General features: G+C 32.2%; 1 protein-coding gene and 1 long non-coding RNA gene across 3 annotated transcripts; both read right to left on the bottom strand.

The window, feature by feature from the left end:
- Nucleotides 1-175: 175 nt before the first annotated feature.
- Nucleotides 176-9,603, bottom strand: LOC114419676. 2 transcript variants are annotated; one of them, XR_003668277.1, is made up of 3 exons: nt 9,182-9,603; nt 1,407-1,479; nt 176-781 (listed from the first exon to the last, which is right to left on the bottom strand). It is a non-coding gene; the product is annotated as an uncharacterized LOC114419676 (long non-coding RNA). The 2 variants fall into 2 exon arrangements; XR_003668278.1 differs by lacking the exon at nt 1,407-1,479.
- A 4,833-nt stretch (nt 9,604-14,436) lies between these two features.
- On the bottom strand, nt 14,437-18,914 carry LOC114419675. Its single transcript, XM_028385417.1, has 7 exons — nt 18,416-18,914; nt 16,621-16,678; nt 16,374-16,454; nt 16,223-16,258; nt 15,844-16,083; nt 15,623-15,764; nt 14,437-15,539 (listed from the first exon to the last, which is right to left on the bottom strand). The coding sequence occupies exons 1-7, from the start codon at nt 18,619-18,621 to the stop codon at nt 15,049-15,051; spliced, it is 1,254 nt and encodes a 417-aa protein (XP_028241218.1). The 5' UTR covers nt 18,622-18,914; the 3' UTR covers nt 14,437-15,048.
- Between the last annotated feature and the right edge of the window lie 1,627 nt (nt 18,915-20,541).

Below are 20,541 nucleotides of genomic sequence, written 5' to 3'. Positions count from 1 at the left end.
ATTTTTATTTATTTATTTTCAATGATATAGAATGGTCTTTCAATTAATAAAGTGAATAGATATGACCATAAAGTTTTAATTGAGTGAAATATTTCATTTACATTCCAATGACATTTTTTTAAGCAAAAAAATTAATATGTCCAACGCGAGTCTCCAATAAAGTTAACACACCAAAGAAAAGTGAAACAAAAAGCCATACTTCAATGTTGAGGGAGTAAGATATCAAGTCAAAATATAAATTCAAGGGACAATAAAAATAAAATTACAAGAGACAATGACAGTGACTCGTTTCCCCTGCATCCCTCATAGACTCCAAGAACAATAATAAACCATATATAACCGTGGAACACCAACTGACAGATCTATGCATCATTGATTTATGCCAACTTCCAAAACAAACCAGCAATATAGAAACAATAGCTAATTAAAGCATTTCTAGACCACAATATCTAGCTTTACACTACTATCTATCATGTGAAGGTTTCAATTTCCATGTTATCTGACACCAACCCAACCATGCTTTCCAAAGTTTCAGTGTAGAAACCTTATACTTCACCATGGAGCTGCTATCATTTGTTAAAAAGGAATGGCAGTCCAAATATCCAACAAACTCACTTTGTGATTCCTTTGACTCCTATAAAGCAACACACTTTCTGCATTGCAGCACCGCATCCTGTTCCATCAATAAATTTCCAAAAGCTTCTGATACACTTCCAACTGAATCAGCATAAAGGAAGCTAATGTACCCATCCCGTAAAAACCACTTATCCGTAATCCTTATCTGCAAGCATAGAATCCCCAGCAACCATTTAATTACCAAGCACACTCATACATGATTCATGACTACACCAGTATATATTCAGCAAAGCCACCCCCAACTGCCAAGGGACTCATATAGCAAATCAAAATCCTCACTACCTTGATATGTTATTGAGCATGATCAGAACAATAGGCATCACTAACATAAAATCACCGCCCACCCTCCAATGAAATCAATCACAATTAGAAAACATCACAACACCTTCATGATGTACCACTCATTCCGAGGATAAATTTAGTAGTACATTTTTTAGACAACGATGGAGGTGATCACTTACAAATATATCTCACTAATTTCATTAAGAAACTATTCATGGCCATGCTAATTATTTATGAGGAAAAGCAAGAACAGGAAAAAGAGAAACAAAAATTTGTTTATTCAAATATATGTTTCTTAAAGACTTTTTTGGTCTTTTTATTTAGAGTTTCTTAAGTATATCTTGACACCAATCATTGGAGAAAACTGAAACTAAAGAAAGGGGAGACAAAATATTGATTACAAAATGCAAGCTTGTATGTTGCTCCTCTAACATATTAACCCCCCCCCCTTCCCCCAAAAAAAAAATACAAATATCCTTATAACTCACCTCACATCTGCAAGTTGTTGTTACTGAAGTCAAAAATCACGAACGAGGTTTATCTGCGGTGTCACATGCAAACCTCCCAGGATATAACAGAAACGTTTTAGCAAAACTAAGGTTATAGAACTTGTAAAGAAAAATTATTGATCCAGGAGTAAAGAGGGAGAAGGCTTAATAAGGCAAAGAGAAAATAAAAAGAAGCAAAGAAGAAACAAAGAAGAAAAAATAAAAACAAAGTCAATGGTCTCATTTCCTTTTAAAATCATTTAAAAAAAAACTTCAGCTAACTTTTTTTTTCTCTTTTATCACCAAAGCCTATAATTGTCATTGTCCCCCTCCTGATTTCCACTTTTATCGGCATTAATAGGAAATTTGAATTTAAATGTCATAACTTGTCCATATAATTAAATATTTTAAAGAAAATTCTTTTAAAATAATTATTAAAATTACAAGAATCCCCCACATATTTCAAAAGAATAAATTATATTTAATAAATAAAAGAAAATTCATGGGTCAACATGTGGTATAATGCATCAGACCTGGTATAGCAAACTATATGAATCAGACCTAATAGGACTTAACACACATTATAGTTGGTGTAGCAAGCTATATGAACCAAAAACACTAGGCATGTGATAGCAGTTTACCAATCACAAGACACCCCCACAATCTTTGTTGTTATTGTTGTGTTGCGCTATTAGGCCATGCGTATGCCCGATATTCATGAGTGCTCTAGAGATCTCGCCAAGATCTCATGCAAGCGGCCCCACTCGACACTCATATAGGTGATTTCATCAAGTGCATGTTGTAAATCATACATCACCCATAAAAGATATGAACATCATTAAAAACTTTATAAGATGTAAAACTTTCTCAACACATGTAAAGTTTACTATAAAGTTTATCCTCTCATTAATGCAGCCCTAACACTTTCTCACACCATAGGAAAGGACTAAAGCAAATTGATAGAAATCAATTTGAGTGTTAGCAGAACTAACAAGTGACTTGTTTTTACCCATATGAACCTTCTTCATGGGATCTCTAATCACAAAGGTTGGGTTACCATCACTTGTTTGTTTTCAAGTGGCTTAAGTCCCATTTCCCTCGAAGTTTCTAATATCATATTCCTCCCTAAGGGTTTTGTCAAAGAATTTGCTAAGTTTCCTTCTGACTTCACATAATCTATAGAAATTGTTCCATCTTTTAGCAGCTACTTAACCACATTAAGTCTCAATTGTATGTCTATTTTTCCCATTGAGTGTTTTATTCTTAGTCACAGCTATCACTGACTCGGAATCACAATGCATAGATATTGATGGGGTAAGTTTCATTCCCAAAGGAATGTTAGCTAAGAAGTTTTTCAACCACTTAGCCTCACTACTAGTCATTTCTAGAACAACAAACTCTAACTTCATTGTTGATCTAGCAATAATAGTTTGTCTAGCTGAACTCCAAGCTACCGCACCACCACCAAGAGTAAACACATAACCACTAGCGGATTTTGTCTCATCTGAATCAGAGATCCAGTTAGCACCGCTATACTCTTCAAGTACTACGGGAAATCCACTGTATTCAATACCATAATCCATGGTACCTCTCAAATATCTCATGAGTCTAACAAGTGCATCCCAATGGTCCTGATTAGGACTATGGGTATATTTACTCAATTTGCCTACCGCATATGCAATATCAGGTCTAGAAAATTTCATCAAATGCAATAAGCTCCTAATGATTTTGGCATATTGAGTTTGAGCAATTAGTTCTCCTTTATTTTTCTTTAATTGAGAGTTAGCATCATAAGGGGTACTCACTGACTTAAAGTCATAATATTTATACTTCCTAACAAGTTTCTCAACATAATACTTTTGGGATAGTAGTATACTATCTCCCTTCCTTATAATTTTAACTCCCAAAATAACACTTGCTTCACCTATATCTTTCATATCAAATTTAGATGCTAAGAAAGATTTAGTTTTAAAAACTATATCATTGCATGTACCAAAAATAAGCATGTCATCCACATACAAGCCTATAATACACATGATCATCATTCACAGACTTTGTATACACGCATCTATCAGCATCACTAGTAGAAAAACCATCAACAAGTAAAGTCTCATTAAATTTTTCATGTCATTGTTTAGGCGCTTGTTTTAAACCATATAGGGATTTCAAAAGTTTGCACATTTTGTTCTCGTGACCATCCACCACACACCCCTCAGGTTGAGTCATATATATTTCTTCCTCTAACTCATCATTCAAGAAAGTTGTCTTAACATCCATTTGATGAATCACTAACTTATGGATTGCAGCTAAGGCTATCAAAATCCTAACGGATGAAATCCTTGTAACAGGTGCAAAGGTATCAAAAAAATCTGTTAGGTTTCTAAGTAAACCCTTTAGCAACCAACCTTGTCTTGTACTTATCTATAGATCCATCACGGTTATACTTCCTCTTAAAGATCCATTTGCATCCAATAGGATTTGCACCTTCAGGTAGATCTGTTGAAGTCCATGTACTATTCTTTTTAATAAAGTCAATTTCAATCCTAATGGCTTGCTCCCAAAGTTTTGTATCTGAAGAACTAATAGCTTCTGAAAACCTTAAGGGATCATCCTTAATAAGATATGTATAAAAGTCACCTCTAAAAGATTTTTTTTGTCATATGTCTTTTACTTCTCCTCAAATCCTCGCTTATAGGTTCACTATAGATTTCAACTAGTTGTTCAAGACTAGAAACGATACTGGAACTAGCCTTAGACTTCAAAGGGAAAACGTCCTCAAAGAATTTGCCATTCTTAGTCTCCATGATGGTGTCGCACTCAATCATATCACTCTTAAGAACTAGAAATCTATAGGCAACACTATGTTCAGCATAACCAATAAACAAACAATCAGAAGTCTTAGATCCTATTTTCCTTTTCTTTGGATCGGGTAACATCACTTTGGCTAGGCACCCCCACACTCTCATATATTTGAGGTTTGGTTCATATCCTTTACATAACTCATAAGGGCTTAAACCTATTTTCTTATGTGGAATTCTATTTTGTAAGCAGAAAAAGATGCATTCTCATTAATCACTTCAGAAACATTGAGTACTAACCCTGATCACAATAACCCTTCCCCACAAATACATTATTCTTGGTCATAACTATCTTACCAAACTCAAAGGGTACTTTTACCCCAACCTTTCCCAAAAATGCTACAGAAACAAGGTTAACTCTGATAGAGGGAACATGTAGCACATCATTCAAAGCTAGTGTTTTCCAAGATGTGAGCTTGAGAATAACTTTCCCCTTTCCTTGAATCAGAGTAGTTCTCGAATCACCAAGATAAACTTGTTCTTCTCCATCCCCCACAGCAGCGTAGGAGGTAAACATGCTCTTATTAACACAAATGTGCCTGGTAGCCCCAGAGTCTACCACTCATTTGTTTACATTGGTGACAACATTCACTTGAGAAATGATCGCAACAATAATGTCATCTCCTTCAACCAGGTTAGCCCTAGGCTTAGGAGGATTGTCATTTCTCACAACTTTGTACCTGCACTAAGGAACAAAATGTCCTTGCTTCCCACAAACAAAACAAGCTTCTTTTTTTCTTGAAAGAAGGATTAGAAGCAGGAGCACATGGGATGGGATTAGAAGGAGCAGCACGTGAGTTATTATATTTGTACTTATTCTTGTTATTATGATCAATTTTGTTGGAATACCTCTTATGAAACGGTTTGTCTTGTACTGTGTTTGCCTTGGCAGATATTACTTTGGTCCTTGTTGCAACACTTTTCTTTCTATTTGTATCTTCAATGATAATGTGGGTGATAAGGTTAGGCAGTGACATTTGTTTATGCATGTGCTTTAAGTGTTGTTTATAGTTTGTCCAGGACTCCAACAACTTTTCAATCAAGAGTTTAGAAACGAACTCGTCAGGTAAAAAGATGTTTTTAGTCTTCAAGTCTTCCAACAGCTTGTGGTATTCGTTGATTTGTACCTTGATGTTTTTTTCTTTGTTCATAGTTCAGTGGTAGTAGTTGGCGATGATGAATCTATGTCTAACCACATCCTCGAAAGTGCATTTGAGTATGAGAGAGTCCCATATCTCTTTGGATTCCTTGTAGGAGCAATAGACATCGAAAAGATCATTAGACAAGGCACTTAACAAAGTGTGACGACATACCTTATTGGCTTGAACCCATTGTTGAAGTTGATTGTTATCAGCAGCGGCATCATGTTTGGGAGTGGAAAGAGCGAAGACAACTTCATGCATGTCCAACAAGGTATGAACGCGCTCCTGCTAGCGACGAAAATTTTCTCCAATGAAGACCTCAATTTTTGAGACGTCAGGCAATGGCTTAGCAAAGGTTGTCATCAATCGCATAAGGTTGGAAGCGTTGGCATTGTTGACAGGTTTCGCGGCTTCAACCATGAAATAAACCTTTTAGATTGTTGTTGCTAAAGTCAAAAATCACGAACGTGGTTGAACTTTCTGAAGCGTGACAGCCACTGACCTAAAAGGTTTATCCGCGATATCCCACACAAACCTCCCAGGATACAACAAGAACATCTTAGCAGAGCTAAGGTTACAGAACTCGCAAAAAAAATGATTGACCTAGGAGTAAAGAGGGAGAAGGCTTAATAGAGGCAAAGAGAAAACAAAGAAAAGAAAAGAAGAAAACAAAAATAAAGTCAATAGCCTCATTTCCTTTTAAAATCATTTAAAAAAAAAACTTCGGCCAACTTTTTTTACTCTTTTATCACCAATAATGAGCCTATAATTATCATTATCCGCCTCTTGATTTCCACTTTTATTGAAAATTTAAATTTCAAAATTTGAATTTAAATGTCATAACTTATCCATATAATTAAATATTTTTTAAGAAAATTCTTTTGAAATAATAATTAAAATTACAACACAAGCGCCATCTCAATTGTTGAAGGCTTAAAGCAGAAACAAAAAATAAAAAGACAAAGACAAAGAAATAAACGGTTGAGATATGCTATTTCTTAAGAATACAAAAAAGTTGAAAAATTCACATAATATACAGGTATATAGAAAATTTTATATATAGTATACACCAAAAAAATCTTTGGAATAATTAATTAAAGGAACAGTAAAGAATAACAGGAGTAGAAGAATCATAGGTAGAGCTAGATATGAGAATGTTAGAACAAAACTATCTTATTAGATGGCATGGCAAATGTAACGCGTGAAATCTAAAGAATTTTGATATGCAAAAACTATAGCATTTACATTTAGAAAATGAAATAAAAATACACATTGGATGTACCTTTCGTGAATTTAGGAACAAAATTATATAAATTTCTAATCATACGAGTCCAAAGAAAACTAAAGAGTATCAGTAAATGAAAATGGTTTCAATTTTCAGCATAAATATAGATTATAAAATATCAGAACAAAGATTACACAAACCAGGTATAAAAGCAAAGGGAAGATAAAAGACAATTGATACAAATATACAATGAATTATATATATAAAAAAAAAAAAAGGAAGGGAAGAAACATAAGCAGAGGTACAAAAGAGAGTGGTAGAACAAAATTATCAAAAGGATGCTGCCATATGGCAGATTTAATACTTAAAATCTTAAAAAATTGATATACAAAAAATGTATCACTTATAATAAAATAAAATAAAGCATTAGATATAAAACTTTTACAGTTACCTTTTCTCATATTAGAAACAAAATTATCACCAACTCCTGTTTTAATGAGTCCAAATAAAGAAACTCAATATCTTAATAAACCACAATTTTCAGAACAAAGTAGCATTTAGAAAGGAAATAAAATTAAACATTAGATGCAAAGTTTTATATTTATCCGTTTTAAATTTACGAACAAAACTAACACAAACTTCTGTGAATATGTATACAAAAAAAACTGCTTAGTATAAAAATAAATCACAATTTCCAGAGCAAAATACAAACTACAAAGTGCCAAACTACTATCCTCAGTCAAAGTATAAACCACAATTTTCAAAGCAAAGTATAGACTACAAAGTATTAAAATATAGATTAAACCAATCTACTATAAAAGCAAAGAAAAATACAAGTGTACTGTGTTGGAATTGAAAAGTAAACGAGAACATATACACTTTTCCATAATGTTGTCCATGCCTAAATTAACTACAACTGAATACCTTGTGGCTTACCTTTGTTTAGACTAGGAAAAAAATAAAAAAGCAATGAGGGAATGATGTCAGGATGCTTAAATCTCAGGCCTCTGCAATAATATTTAGTATTTTACTCAAACATACCTTCAAATTCTTGCTTGAGCAGGTGAAAGCAAAACATAATAGTCAAAGAGAGTAAAATTTAAAACAAAATCCTTTTTGGTAAACTCAACTTAGCTAGACAACACACTGCAAGTTGGTAATCCACATAATTTATGAAGCACAAATCAACACCGAACATGACACCAACACCACAAACGACTAAATTCTAAAACATAAGATACGGGAACACACACACACACATATATATATATATATATATATATATATAAAAGTATCAAAAAATTATATTAAGTAACACCATTATCATTTAAAAGAAAATTTCACAAACAAAAAGTTTGTCTCTTTAAAAAATAATCTAAAAACAAACAAAATTAAAAACTATGAATGGTTAACGGTTATATTTAAAAACTATTATCAAAATAGGATATAAAATTAAAAATCAGAAAGTATTAAATGTATTAGTAGGTAAAAAAGTAAAGAAAAAAATATTAAACTAAAAATTTACAAGCCTACGAAAGATGAAGACAAAATTATAAAAATTGGAAAGTATAGAAAAGGTTTCAAAGATGCAAACCTTACAAAGTTACAATTCATCCAACCAGAACCAAAACAGTAAGTCAGAGCAACCACAAACGCAACAAACAACAAGTCAGAGTCAGCAACCGTAAATGCTACTAAGGTCATAAGCTGAACGAACGACAGCAACAACAAACTCAAACCAGTAATGAATAGACATGAACGAGGGAACCAGTGAAGACATATGTGAATGAAGGAGTGACACAACTGACGTGAAGAGAAAGTGTTATTATTCTAATTTGATTTAATCTAATCTATTATTATAATTTCAAATATAATGTTTTATCTTTAAGATTTAAAAAGAAATATGAAGCGTAAATGACGTGAAAAGGAAGCGTGAAGAGAAAATAATAAAAAAAACCTAATCTATTATTATAATTTAAAATCTAATCTTTTATCTTTTAAGATTTTAAAAAATATGATTTTGAAAAAAAAATTACGGAAGTCATCTGGTGTCTATTGGCTTTCCATATTCAGAACCATGTCAAAGGTTTAAAAAAAAGTTAAATACGTCGAATGCGTGTTTGACACGTGTCTAGTACATGTCTGACACGTGTCCGTATCGTCGATGTGTCGGAAACAGAGACACCACTGTTTGAAGTCGTGTCGGAACCATTTAAACTACAGCCTTAAGGTCCCAAATGGCTAACCTCCACTCAGCAACAAAGTTCGAAGTGTGACAATGCAAATAAATTCATCTATAATGGAGAGGTGTCACCTAATAAAAACACAATATACTTTATATCAGCACTATGTGAAGAAATAATAATTCGCTTTTGATCTTTGTCATTTCTTGTAGAAATAATAATAATAATAAAAAAAAAAACAGTCTTCATCTAAGCCAACTATAGTCACTAATTCAAAAGATGCCCAAAATGAAATGGAATAAAAGTCAAAATTGAAGAAATTATGAAAAATGAAAAATACAACATTTTTTTTATTAATTATTAATACCTTTCTGATCTTGATGGTGGGGGATTTGGACGCACCAGAGAAGGGAAAATCAATGATTGTAATTGTTGGTGGAATCAAAGGAGTGGTCCTAATCTTCGAGTCTGGGAGTGGTAACCGAGGCACTCCGACCACTGCTGTAATGTTTGGTACATCATCAGCCCCCTCTTCATCCTACTTCTCCATCACACGAGAGAGGTGAAAATTTCAAAGATGGGGATGGGGGATCCGTTCAGTGAGCGAAATCAAAACTTTTGGGAGAGAAATTTTTTAAATGCTAACGTGTAGAAATAGAGAATTTGAGCGGGATTTGGGGTGAAGAATACGCTTCCCTTCCAAATGAACAGTACACTACACCTTCCACTCTATCATCTTTATCAGGAATCTTGAGTTGGATTCTTGAGTTTCACCATATCTATCATAATGTGATGGGGAAGGAGGTTTTGAGAAAATAATTTATATTTAAGTTTAATTTGCAACTTCAATATAGTTTTAACTCCATTGGGTTGTTAATATGAAATCCAAACTTAAGGTTTCAACATGATTGAGATATAAGGACAGATTATAATCACTAGTTTTTTTGTTGGGTACATGGAGGGTAATTGTACTTCTTTTTTCTCTAACTCGAGGTCCAATTCTCTCAATTACTTCCCTTCTATTAAGTTGATTTAAAGAAATTACTGTTGCTGTTCTTTTTATTTTATTATTTATTTATGAGAAGACTCCTCTTTTAAAGACTAATTTATCATAATATTTATACATTTGTGTACTGAATAGACTATTTATACATGTCTTTTAATTGTTTTTGTTGCATTTTTACATGAAAAAAATAGTGAGATATGAATCCCCAATGTTATTTCAAACACACACTAATTCATAATTATCTCTTACTTATTTTTCACGTGAAAGAACATCACAGAAAGAGAACAGAAAGCACAAGTCGATTAGAAAGTAAAGTAGCCCTAACAATACTCTTCCTACTCGCATGCAACCCGGGTCCGGTGGCAAAGTGAGTTGGCCTCTCTAAGGAGAGTTGGTTGGGATGGTATATAACCCTTAAGTATTGAATCTTTTCGTGTAAATTCTTGTTGGTGAGTCAACCTCTCTAGAAAGAGTTGGACAGCACAGTGTACAACGCTTTAAGCATTTAATCTTGTGTCATAAATGTTAATGAATGAGTGGTTCTTTAGAAAAAACCAGTCAAAACAATATATAGATACATGATACATATTGAATAAATTAAATAAAAAAACTATGCAAAAGTCATAATCCTAGACCTTCCAATTGGTCAAACTTCGTATAGATTGGGTAAGGCCAATCTTTTACACGATACATATTGAATAAGATAAATATTTAAATTAGTCATGGAAGATAAACACGACATCACGTGTTTATATATTTACTGATAAAAGAAAACCACCACATCACGTATAAGCAACGTTACATTCCTCTACGCAATCTCCCATATATATATATATATACATGCATTTGGTGTCTTTGCACGAAAGACATTGATTTCTTTGGTAGCCTATAATGCAAGTGGCAGGCGTGTTATTAAATAAATTAAACTGCATGTGAATACTAAAGATAAAAATGGTAATTAGGAAACTGAAACTGAAATTGAAAAATTCAAAAATAATGTAGTGAGTAAACCTTTGGAGTCAAAAATGGTTTTATTAGGCAGAAGACCTTTCATTTGGTTTTTGAATGTTGTCTCTCTCTCGGCCTACGTCTGAGTAATTTGTTATACTTTGATGGAAATTACTGTAAACCAAAAAGCAAAAAACAAAACAAAAACATTATTTAGAGAGGAAAAAAAACTATTTGAGTGTAAGTGGCGTGTAAATTAAAACAACTTACGACAAATCATGCATTATTTGTCTCAGGGGACTGATACAAGAATGCATCAAAGGAGGGGAGGAGGGTTTTTTTTTTACAATTATTAAATTTTTAATAAATAATTATTTGATAAATAAAAAGTTTCAGAAAATATATATATTATTAAATTTATATGTAAAACTAGCTAGAGGTAAAATCTACTACTAGAAGAAAATTAAACAAACATTAACTCAATATTCTATTTTTCTTTTTAATTTTTCTCTATCAATATTAATTTATTTTTATTCTCATGTATAAAAAAAAAACTAAATCCATCCCTGATTTGTTCATGGGCCATCGGTATTAACCTTATTGATTCAAAAGATAAAATTGAATATAAGAGAGACTAACTCAATTGATTGAATAAAATATGTAAAGTATTGTAAATTTTTTGAAATTATCTTCTATTCCTATACATAAAAAAATACAATTGAATAATCTATTCTAATTGAAATTATTATTAAAATGTTGTTGCAGTGTTTCTCATAAGAATATATATAAAATCAATAGGTAACATATCAGACTTCGATATTTCCAACTCCCGTTTGCCTCTTTTCAACGTTTCTATTTCTCTTTATTTTTTCTTTATTTCTTCATCATTTACCTTCATTGTTGCAATCTATTCTAATTTTTCTTACTTTTTTTTTTGTTGCAGAGAGAGCATCTAATTTTGTGACGTATCTTTGAAAAGTCTTGAATGGGTAGAGAGATATCATGTATGATTGCATTTGATCTAAGGTTGTGCTAAGAGAGCTAAGGTTGCCCAACTCTTATTAATCTTGGCAAGATAATTGTTCAAAAAGTATTTGTTCCATACTTGTGAGGGGATGGAGTCTTGTATTATAGGTGAGTGTAGTTAACTTTGCTATATGTGGCAATTACTAACTTTGGTGAGGTTGTGGCAACCCGTAGCTAAGTCTTGACGTGAAATGTTGGGAACTATTGGATGTTTATAGTTTTTTTTCTGAGGATCAATGGTTTGGAGTTGCCTGATTATGTTTTCGGCGAACTTGATGTGACAAGACACAACTGACGTGATGAGAGAAAGATTTAAATATTCTTGAAACGACATTATCTTATAAATGCAATTAGTATTCTCAAGGCAAATTGTCCGATTTGGAGGTCTTTTTACAAACTATTTCTTAGAATGGGATTGTTTTGTAAAACAATTTCAATGAGGGGCTCTTTTGTACGTGGAAAATATCACCATACATGCATATCGCCAACATACATGGCGAGATGCAGGTGGGAGGGGATTCGTCATTCCTTCTGGCAATTTGGGAGGGGATTCGTCTGGCGATTTGGCATGTCTATGTCGTCACTAGGTTTGACGAATTGGCTTTGACATGAAGAAGTCGTAGGCTTGTATGCAGAAGAGATATGTTGAAAATACGGTTTTTTTAAGAAAGAAATACGCTTAAAAAATATCATTTTATTTAATTGTTATAAAAAAGGAAATATTAAAAATATGCTTTTTTTAAGAAGGAAATACGCTTAAAAACATTATTTTATTTAATTGTTATAAAAAAAAGAAACATTTGGAAATGCGCTTTTTTTAAGTAGGAAATACGCTTAAAAAAAGCGTCATTTTATTTAATTGTTATAAAAAATGAAACATTGGAAATGTGCTTTTTTTAAGAAGGAAATATGCTTAAAAAATGTCATTTTATTTAATTGCTATAAAAAAGGAAACATTGAAATACTCTTTTTTTTAAGAAGGAAATATACTTAAAAAAGTATCATTTTATTTAATTACTATAAAAAAGGAAACATTGGAAATACATTTTTTTAAGAAGGAAATACGCTTAAATAAAATGATGCATATTTCCTTCTTAAAAAAACATCATTTCATTTAAAAAAAAAGTTTTCAAAAAAATTGTCATTTTTTTTATTACGTACTTAATAATTTTAATTCAAACATTTCATTTTTTCAACTCTCTTTCATCTAAACCAAAAACTTCACTTTTTTCTATATTTCTCACACTTTCATTATTTTATATTTCTCTCAACTGAACACAATGTAAAATAAAATAGGTTCTGATCTCGAACAATTTAAGCTAAAAAAAAAAAAGTACGTATTTCTATATTTTGAACAATGATGCGTATTTCCTTCTTAAAAAAACATCATTTTATTTAAGCGTATTTCCTTCTTAAAAAAAGTGTATTTCCAATGTTTCCTTTTTTATAGTAATTAAATAAAATGATATTTTTTTAAGCATATTTCCTTCTTAAAAAAAACGTATTTCCAATGTTTCCTTTTTTATAGCAATTAAATAAAATGACATTTTTTTAAGCATATTTCCTTCTTAAAAAAAGCATATTTCCAATGTTTCCTTTTTTATAGCAATTAAATAAAATGACGCTTTTTTTAAGCGTATTTTCTCCTTAAAAAAGCGTATTTCCAATGTTTCCTTTTTTATAGCAATTAAATAAAATAACGCTTTTTTTGAGCGTATTTCCTTCTTAAAAAAAGCATATTTTTAATGTTTCCTTTAACAATTAAATAAAATGACATTTTTTTAAGCGTATTTCTTTCTTAAAAAATCATATTTTCAACATATCTCTTTTGCACACAAGCCTGCATCTTCTTCACGTCAAAGCCAAATCGCCAGACCTAGTGACGACATAGACATGCCAAATCACCAAAAGGAATAGCGAATTCCCTCCCACCTGCATCTCGCCATGCATGCTGGCGATATGCATGCATGGTGATATTTTTCACGTACAAAACAGTCCCCCATTGAAAAATCTTTACAAACAACCCCATTCTAAAAAATAGTTTGTAAAAAGATCCCAATGGGACAATTTGCCTATTCTCAAAGTGTATTTAGGCACCATATTTTCTTTCTCCATACTTCCTAACTTAATATGGAATTATGGACCACAACCATATGTATAGCGCAAAAGACACTTCATATTTTTCCACCTCACCATCAAATCATGGTACATCAACTAATCTCACTAACCAGAGGCTCTCCCCTCTAAGTATCTTTGCTGAATATACACACTTCTTCATTTGAACTATAATTTACTTGAGCGTTAGAAGCTTTAAAGGTGGTCACCAGCCACTTGTTAGACAACCATGGAGCTTTAAATCACCGAGAAACAAAAGCATACACTCAATTGGAATATGTAAGTCTCTAACTTGGAATATTTATCTTGAACAACCTTTTCTCATAATATGTGTTCAAATGGAATATTTAAGTGAATTGAAAAACATGTGTCTCTAATCCATGACAAAAAAATGTAAGATGACATTCTAACATTTTACAAATGGGGATGAATGTTGATCATACACACATAAGAAATTCATTATTGCAGTTAGTTATTCAAGTAGTTTAATCGGCTTAACAATATATTTGTGAAAGTTGTGCACGCACTTTGCAGCAACCACCATATTTCCATCGAAATACTTAACTACTGTCAAACATTATTTAGAAGATGCAAAAATTCTGCTAAAAAAACAAATAAAACAACAAAAGTGGGATTATATCCCTCCTTTTCCTCCTCTGTACATTGCTAGGCATGCCAAATTTACAAGTTTCTTCCACCCTCAAACAAGAGACGTTTTATTCCCTCAAAAATATATTATGTACAGCTATTTACTTTCTCTAACTACAAATAAGTCAGTACAGTTTATCCCATTTCATGCAAATGCAATTACCAAATGAGTAGTTACCATAGCCAGGCATCAACCAGTTTGAACTATCAGAAGCTCTCCTTTCTGATACAACAGTCGTGTGATTTTTCCTGAGGGCAATCAGAAGGGATGGAACTCAAGTAAACATTATCCACTTCAGCCCATCACTTTCTCATAAGTGCCAAGGAATTAATTGTTGAACCATTGCAACCATTACATGTCCACTGTCAGACAGAACAGCCAATTATTGCACCAAAATCTATCATATCTTCCTGTATTGTCTAGGGAAATTGCTGATATTTCAAACAGGTTTATCATAAAGTATCTCCTCAAGTTAGATATGGGAACAACTTCATAATTTGGACCGACCGATGCGCTTAGTACCTCTGAATAGTGAATGCCTTGGAGCTGAAGCACATGACTTCCTATTTAGATTCCCAGAAGATTTCACATCCCAACCCTCAACATTCTTCGGAACACAAACATCAAAAAGAAATTGGCCAAGGACACTATGAGCACTGATGCTTGGGAAGCTAGGTACACAAACAGATTTTTCTTTTTGTTCATCTTGTGGAGTCCCAGATTCTCTATCACCGTAATGCCCTGCTGAACTAGGCAAAAAGAAGTGGTCCGTTGGCCCGACTGCAACTCTTCTAAGGCTCTTATTTGAATTGATTGCCACCTTCTGCAGGTCACAGATCAACTCAGATATCTCATCCTGTGTACCATCCATACCAGTTCTTTCTCGTTCAAGCAACATTTTTTGTGAATATATTGAAGAAGCCTTCTCTAATAATTGGTTCACAGCAGCTCTATATTGAATTGGATGGTGTTTGTAATGACCTGGAACAAATTAATAATAACAATATCAGTTTAAACTGGTTCAAGTTTGTCACAATGCAGTTGAAAATTAGTCTCAGACGAACCAAGGTGGGAGGAGCTACTGAAATTTACAAGGTTGACATCACCATTGAGATTGCGTAGTTGTTGGGCAAAATCATAGATACTTCGGTATCGTACAAGGTCATCATTCTCAGAACATAAAATGAGAAATGGAGCTCCAAAATTCTAAAGACGAAAATGAAATCAGTTTAAAATAACAAAACTAAAATTACTAAAGATTCCAGGTGGTTATGATATAACTTACAACAGAAGAATATAAAGCCTGCCAATGTTCAGCAGCTTGGGATTCAAATCTAGTCAGGTATAACGCATCCAAACCAGAGGTAACAGATTTTGCTACCCAAGAAACAAGTTTTGATGGTCCAGGCACTTTTGCAATGGAGGGTCGTAGTGCAAAGCGGAAGCCAAAATCACTTGTAATATCTATTGGACCAGAATCATATATGTGTCCAGAAAGACAGTTCCTAAGTAATTGATAGTTAGGCTACAAAAAATAAATCAATAATTAATAAATTTCATGATCTCAAAGCACAAGACATCATCAATCAACAAAGATAGAAAGGATCGAATAAAGACAAGTTTTTAAAAACAAAACAAAACTATAAAAGGAAGAAATGCATTACCAAGTTGAGCGGAGTTGCACATTTTCCATCAATAAGCTGCATTTATATGGAGAGCTATTACAATTGGCATTTTTACTTTAAAAGGACACAGAAAAACTTCAAATTCTAATATTCTCCATATCAAACATAAAGATTGGATGCCTAGAATTACCTGAAATACCCTGTACAGACAGGCTTTTGACCCAGCAGAAAAAGTAGCAAATACAACAGGGCATGACCTAGTTCTCAGCTCCTGCATAATCCAAACGAATTTTTTTTGCTTAGCACCTATGCTATGAAACAAAGCTAAGAATAGATTCCCAGAGATTTGTAGCATAGTATTATTAAGAGATTTTGTAAATTTACATTTAAGAGCATCAATATAAATCTTAGCATGCTATTCAATTTCTAAAACTAACCTCAATAAGTTCATCAAGAACACAAAATGCCAATGGCATGGCACTTTCATCACGGAAACTGCATGAGAGGAAATATATGATATAAAAATCCCATCAGTACAATACACCAACCAATAAGTTGATGAGTACAAATTAAATAAGGTGGTAATCTGTGACCAACAAAATGTAAATACAAAATAGTATACTTCAACAGATATTTAGTTGGTTTCAATTTGAGCATGTCATTTAAGTTTTTGGCAAAAAAGGGGTTTAGGCCCTGTTTAGATAAACTTTTTCATAAACACTTATAGGAGAAGAAAATAAAAAGGTAAAATGAATTGAACTTCTCCAATAAGCTAAAATCAACTCATGCACTTAAGTTTTCAGAAAAGTTAAATGAGAGAACTTCTGTAGAAGTTAAGTGCATAAGTTGATTTTAACTTACGGAAGAAGTTCAACCATTTTACCTTCTTAGGGTCAGTTTGTTTAAACTTATTTGTTGAAACAAGCGCTTATTTTAATAAAATAAGCAGCTTTCTGTTTTTTAGTGTGTTTGTCTAAACTGTTCCTGCTTAAGAAAAGCCGTTTTCTGCTTATTTTAAGAAGCAAATCCTATCTGTTTCTTAAAAAAGTGCTTATTTTAAAGTTGCTTTTTTTAAGTTAAACAAACTTATTTTCTACTCCTATAAGTGCTTATAGAGAAGTTTATCCTAATAGGGTCTTAGGATAATACAATGCCAAGCCACATACAAATGCATTAAATATATTGTCACTGGATATTGAAATTTCATTAATCTAACATGAAGTAGAACTTCCTTTTTCCTTTTTCAATGCTTGAAATTCGTCGCAGTACACTTCAACCAGAATTAAACGCTTCCCAACACATGTAAGATGTACAGAAATATACATTCCCCACAAGTATCAAATATTTCCCTATGCATTAAAAAGGGAGCACAAGCCTTCCTAAAGAGTTGCAGATAAATCCATAGCCATCTCACAAGATTCAACATTAAATTATGGTGTGAATTAAGTAAGCAAACCATAATTAAACCTCTCCAACCCACCCATATTCTTAATTTCATAGTCTGTGTAAGCTAGACATACATTACCTCTTACAAGTATTGGGAATAACTCTTTTATTCTATTCTTAGCACATGGTCCCCTCTAATTCAAGTTGACAAAGCAAGCTATTATATAGCTTCCAACAACTATATACGAACTACATAAATACTAGCTCTCTTACTTCTTCACCAACTGGAAACAAATAACTAATGGATGGTGGAAACCTAATTCTAAGGAAAGGCGCCAACATACAATTAAACGTGACATTAAATAGCATTCTCCTACTTTCACGTGTAAATCATCTTTCCAAGCCAAACTTCTGCTTCTATGATAATTCCACATGGTTAGGCAAAAGTGACATGCAACTCACAAAACCTCTCCTCTCATGTTGGTGCATCCCTATCAGCTTCCTCAAAGAAAAAATGAAAAAAAAAAACCAAGAAAATAAAAAGACAACTATTATGTCCCAGAAGCACAACATTTTGAAACACAAACCTCAAAATCACCCACGATAAAGTGATACCAAGATTAAGAAATGGTGCAAGAAAGCTCTGATTTTTAGAAATATTCATCCTTATCTATTACAAAGCACATCAATTTTATTAAATTGTTGATCACTTGATCCACTAATTTCATCTGATAACCGGTCAAAGCAGTTCTCAAGGAACACAAAAGCAACTACATGAAATAGAGATAAATGAAACGATTGAAAGCCCAAAAAACAAAGACAAAATCCAGAAAAGAAAAAACTCACGCTGATAGATAATGGGCAAAACAAACAAGGGAATTCCACTTCAAAGAAGAACACAGATCAACGAATTCTTGTAACAGGTTCTGCGGAACAGAAACCCAAGCGAAGATTACAACGATTCCTCTGAAATCAGTTTCCTCTTTTCTCCCCCAGTAGATGTTACCGCCTCTGACGGCGAAGCCACCATCACCACCCTCAGCTCCACGCATAGCTCGGAGACCGACCCAGTAACCGAAACGAGCGAATTTCAGCTAGGAAATTCCAAAGTTCGAAGCTTTCTATGTGGGAACAGTGAAGGGTGGTGCTTTTTGTTGAGTCTTAATTCGATTGGTTAATGGGTGGGTGATGATGGATGATGGCGGATATCGTGGTAGGTCTTTGTGTTTGTGTTGTGGGTAAAATGTGGAGCACGAATTCACGGTCACGAATGGTTCAATCTTCGTTTCGTTTGTATTATTCAGTAAGAAGTGCCAAATCTATTATGAGTAATGAGAGACCCACATGATGATGATAGAGATTTGCTTTCCGCGTCAGCGTTTTAACGTTGAGTTGTATTCTTGCGTTTTTAGTTTTTTACCTTTCTGGCGTGTCACATTGAACATGACCCTGCTAAGGTAATTTTTTGTACTTGCTCTTGTATAAAGGGAAGAAAGACCTTAAAGAATGATGCAGGCTAAATGTTCATTTTGATATTGAAAGTGTGAGGAGATGAAAGATTAATGAAAAATTTAAAATTAAATTTTGAATGTATAAAGAGTGGGATATATTGATGTTGTTTTTAAATTTGTGAGATTATTTTATTTATAAGTGATAATATATAATAATTAATTTGATAATAAAATATATTTTTAAAGATCAATTTGATATTAAATTGTAAATTTTATAAATAAATTTATTATTAAATTATTTGTAAGATCAATTTATTATATTTTTATATATTTAAAAGTCAAATTTAAAATTTTATCTTTCATGTACTTACATCACACTTTTAAAACCAAAATAAATATTTATTCTAAAAAGAAATAAAAAATGTTAATTAATTTGTTGTCACTCATATTACTTATGCTAATTAATTATTTATGCTCATTAGATTATTGATTTTGGTTTTAGTCACAAACGACTTTAGTTTTTGCATATATTTCATGGCGATGAAGAAAAGATTTGGGGGGGAGGACCCCAATTCTCAGAAAAAAGATTGTGGGACGAGCACCATGTATTTTTGTTGCAATAAAAAGAAACACAAAAAGGTTGAAGGAATCTTGCTTTACATGATAAGATTAAATTAATAATGAATAATAATATAAAATATGTTAAATTATAATGAGAGAGAAAAACAAAAGGAAATTATCAATATTATGATGAAATATGATAAATAATGATTTGAAGAATTTTAGATGCATTAATATTAAATATAACTAAAAATTGTGTCAAGTATTGTCAAATTTCATTTAATTATTGTCAAATTTTGAAATTGAATTCCATATGGAAAAAAATCAAAGCTTACTCGACATAACTGTTGAATGATGCCTTTTATAAATAATACTGATGAATTTTGATTTTTTTTAAGATGCTTTTATCAAAAATTCTAAATACAAAGGCACTTTGTATCAAATAATTAGTAAGACACAAAAAGAGGTGTCGATTAATTCATTGACAATAGTACAACTGATACAAGTAATATAGAATGAAAATTAAGTATTGTGTTTATATGACTTGCCTAATACTCGTAAAATAACAACATTTATTAACTATGACTATCGAAAATAACATTTTTAATTGAATTGTGAGAATGTAAATGATAAAAATTTAAAGAAAAATAAAACTAAAGAGTAAAAGAATAAGAAATTTTTTATAATAATTTGTATGAACATTTAGAATGCACTGAAAATAAATAAAATAATCACAGATAAAAGAGATTGATTTCATCAAACCTTCTATTCATGCATATAAAGGTCATTAATCTAGTTTAAGGTTCAATCATTGTCATCAACTCATAAAATACTCAAATCTCAAATCTTTTTCGGATGGAAAGAACTAAAGTTTCTTAACTAAACTATCAATTTCTTGCATAGTCTAACCAAGTGACCAACTTGAGGAACAAGAGTTAAAAGATTACTAACAAGTTGATT

This window comes from Glycine soja, chromosome 7, assembly GCF_004193775.1.
Source record: "Glycine soja cultivar W05 chromosome 7, ASM419377v2, whole genome shotgun sequence".
In the NCBI taxonomy this organism is placed as follows: Eukaryota; Viridiplantae; Streptophyta; class Magnoliopsida; order Fabales; family Fabaceae; genus Glycine; species Glycine soja.
Note: the sequence above shows the minus strand (reverse complement) of the source record. Positions and strands in the feature narration are given on the sequence as shown.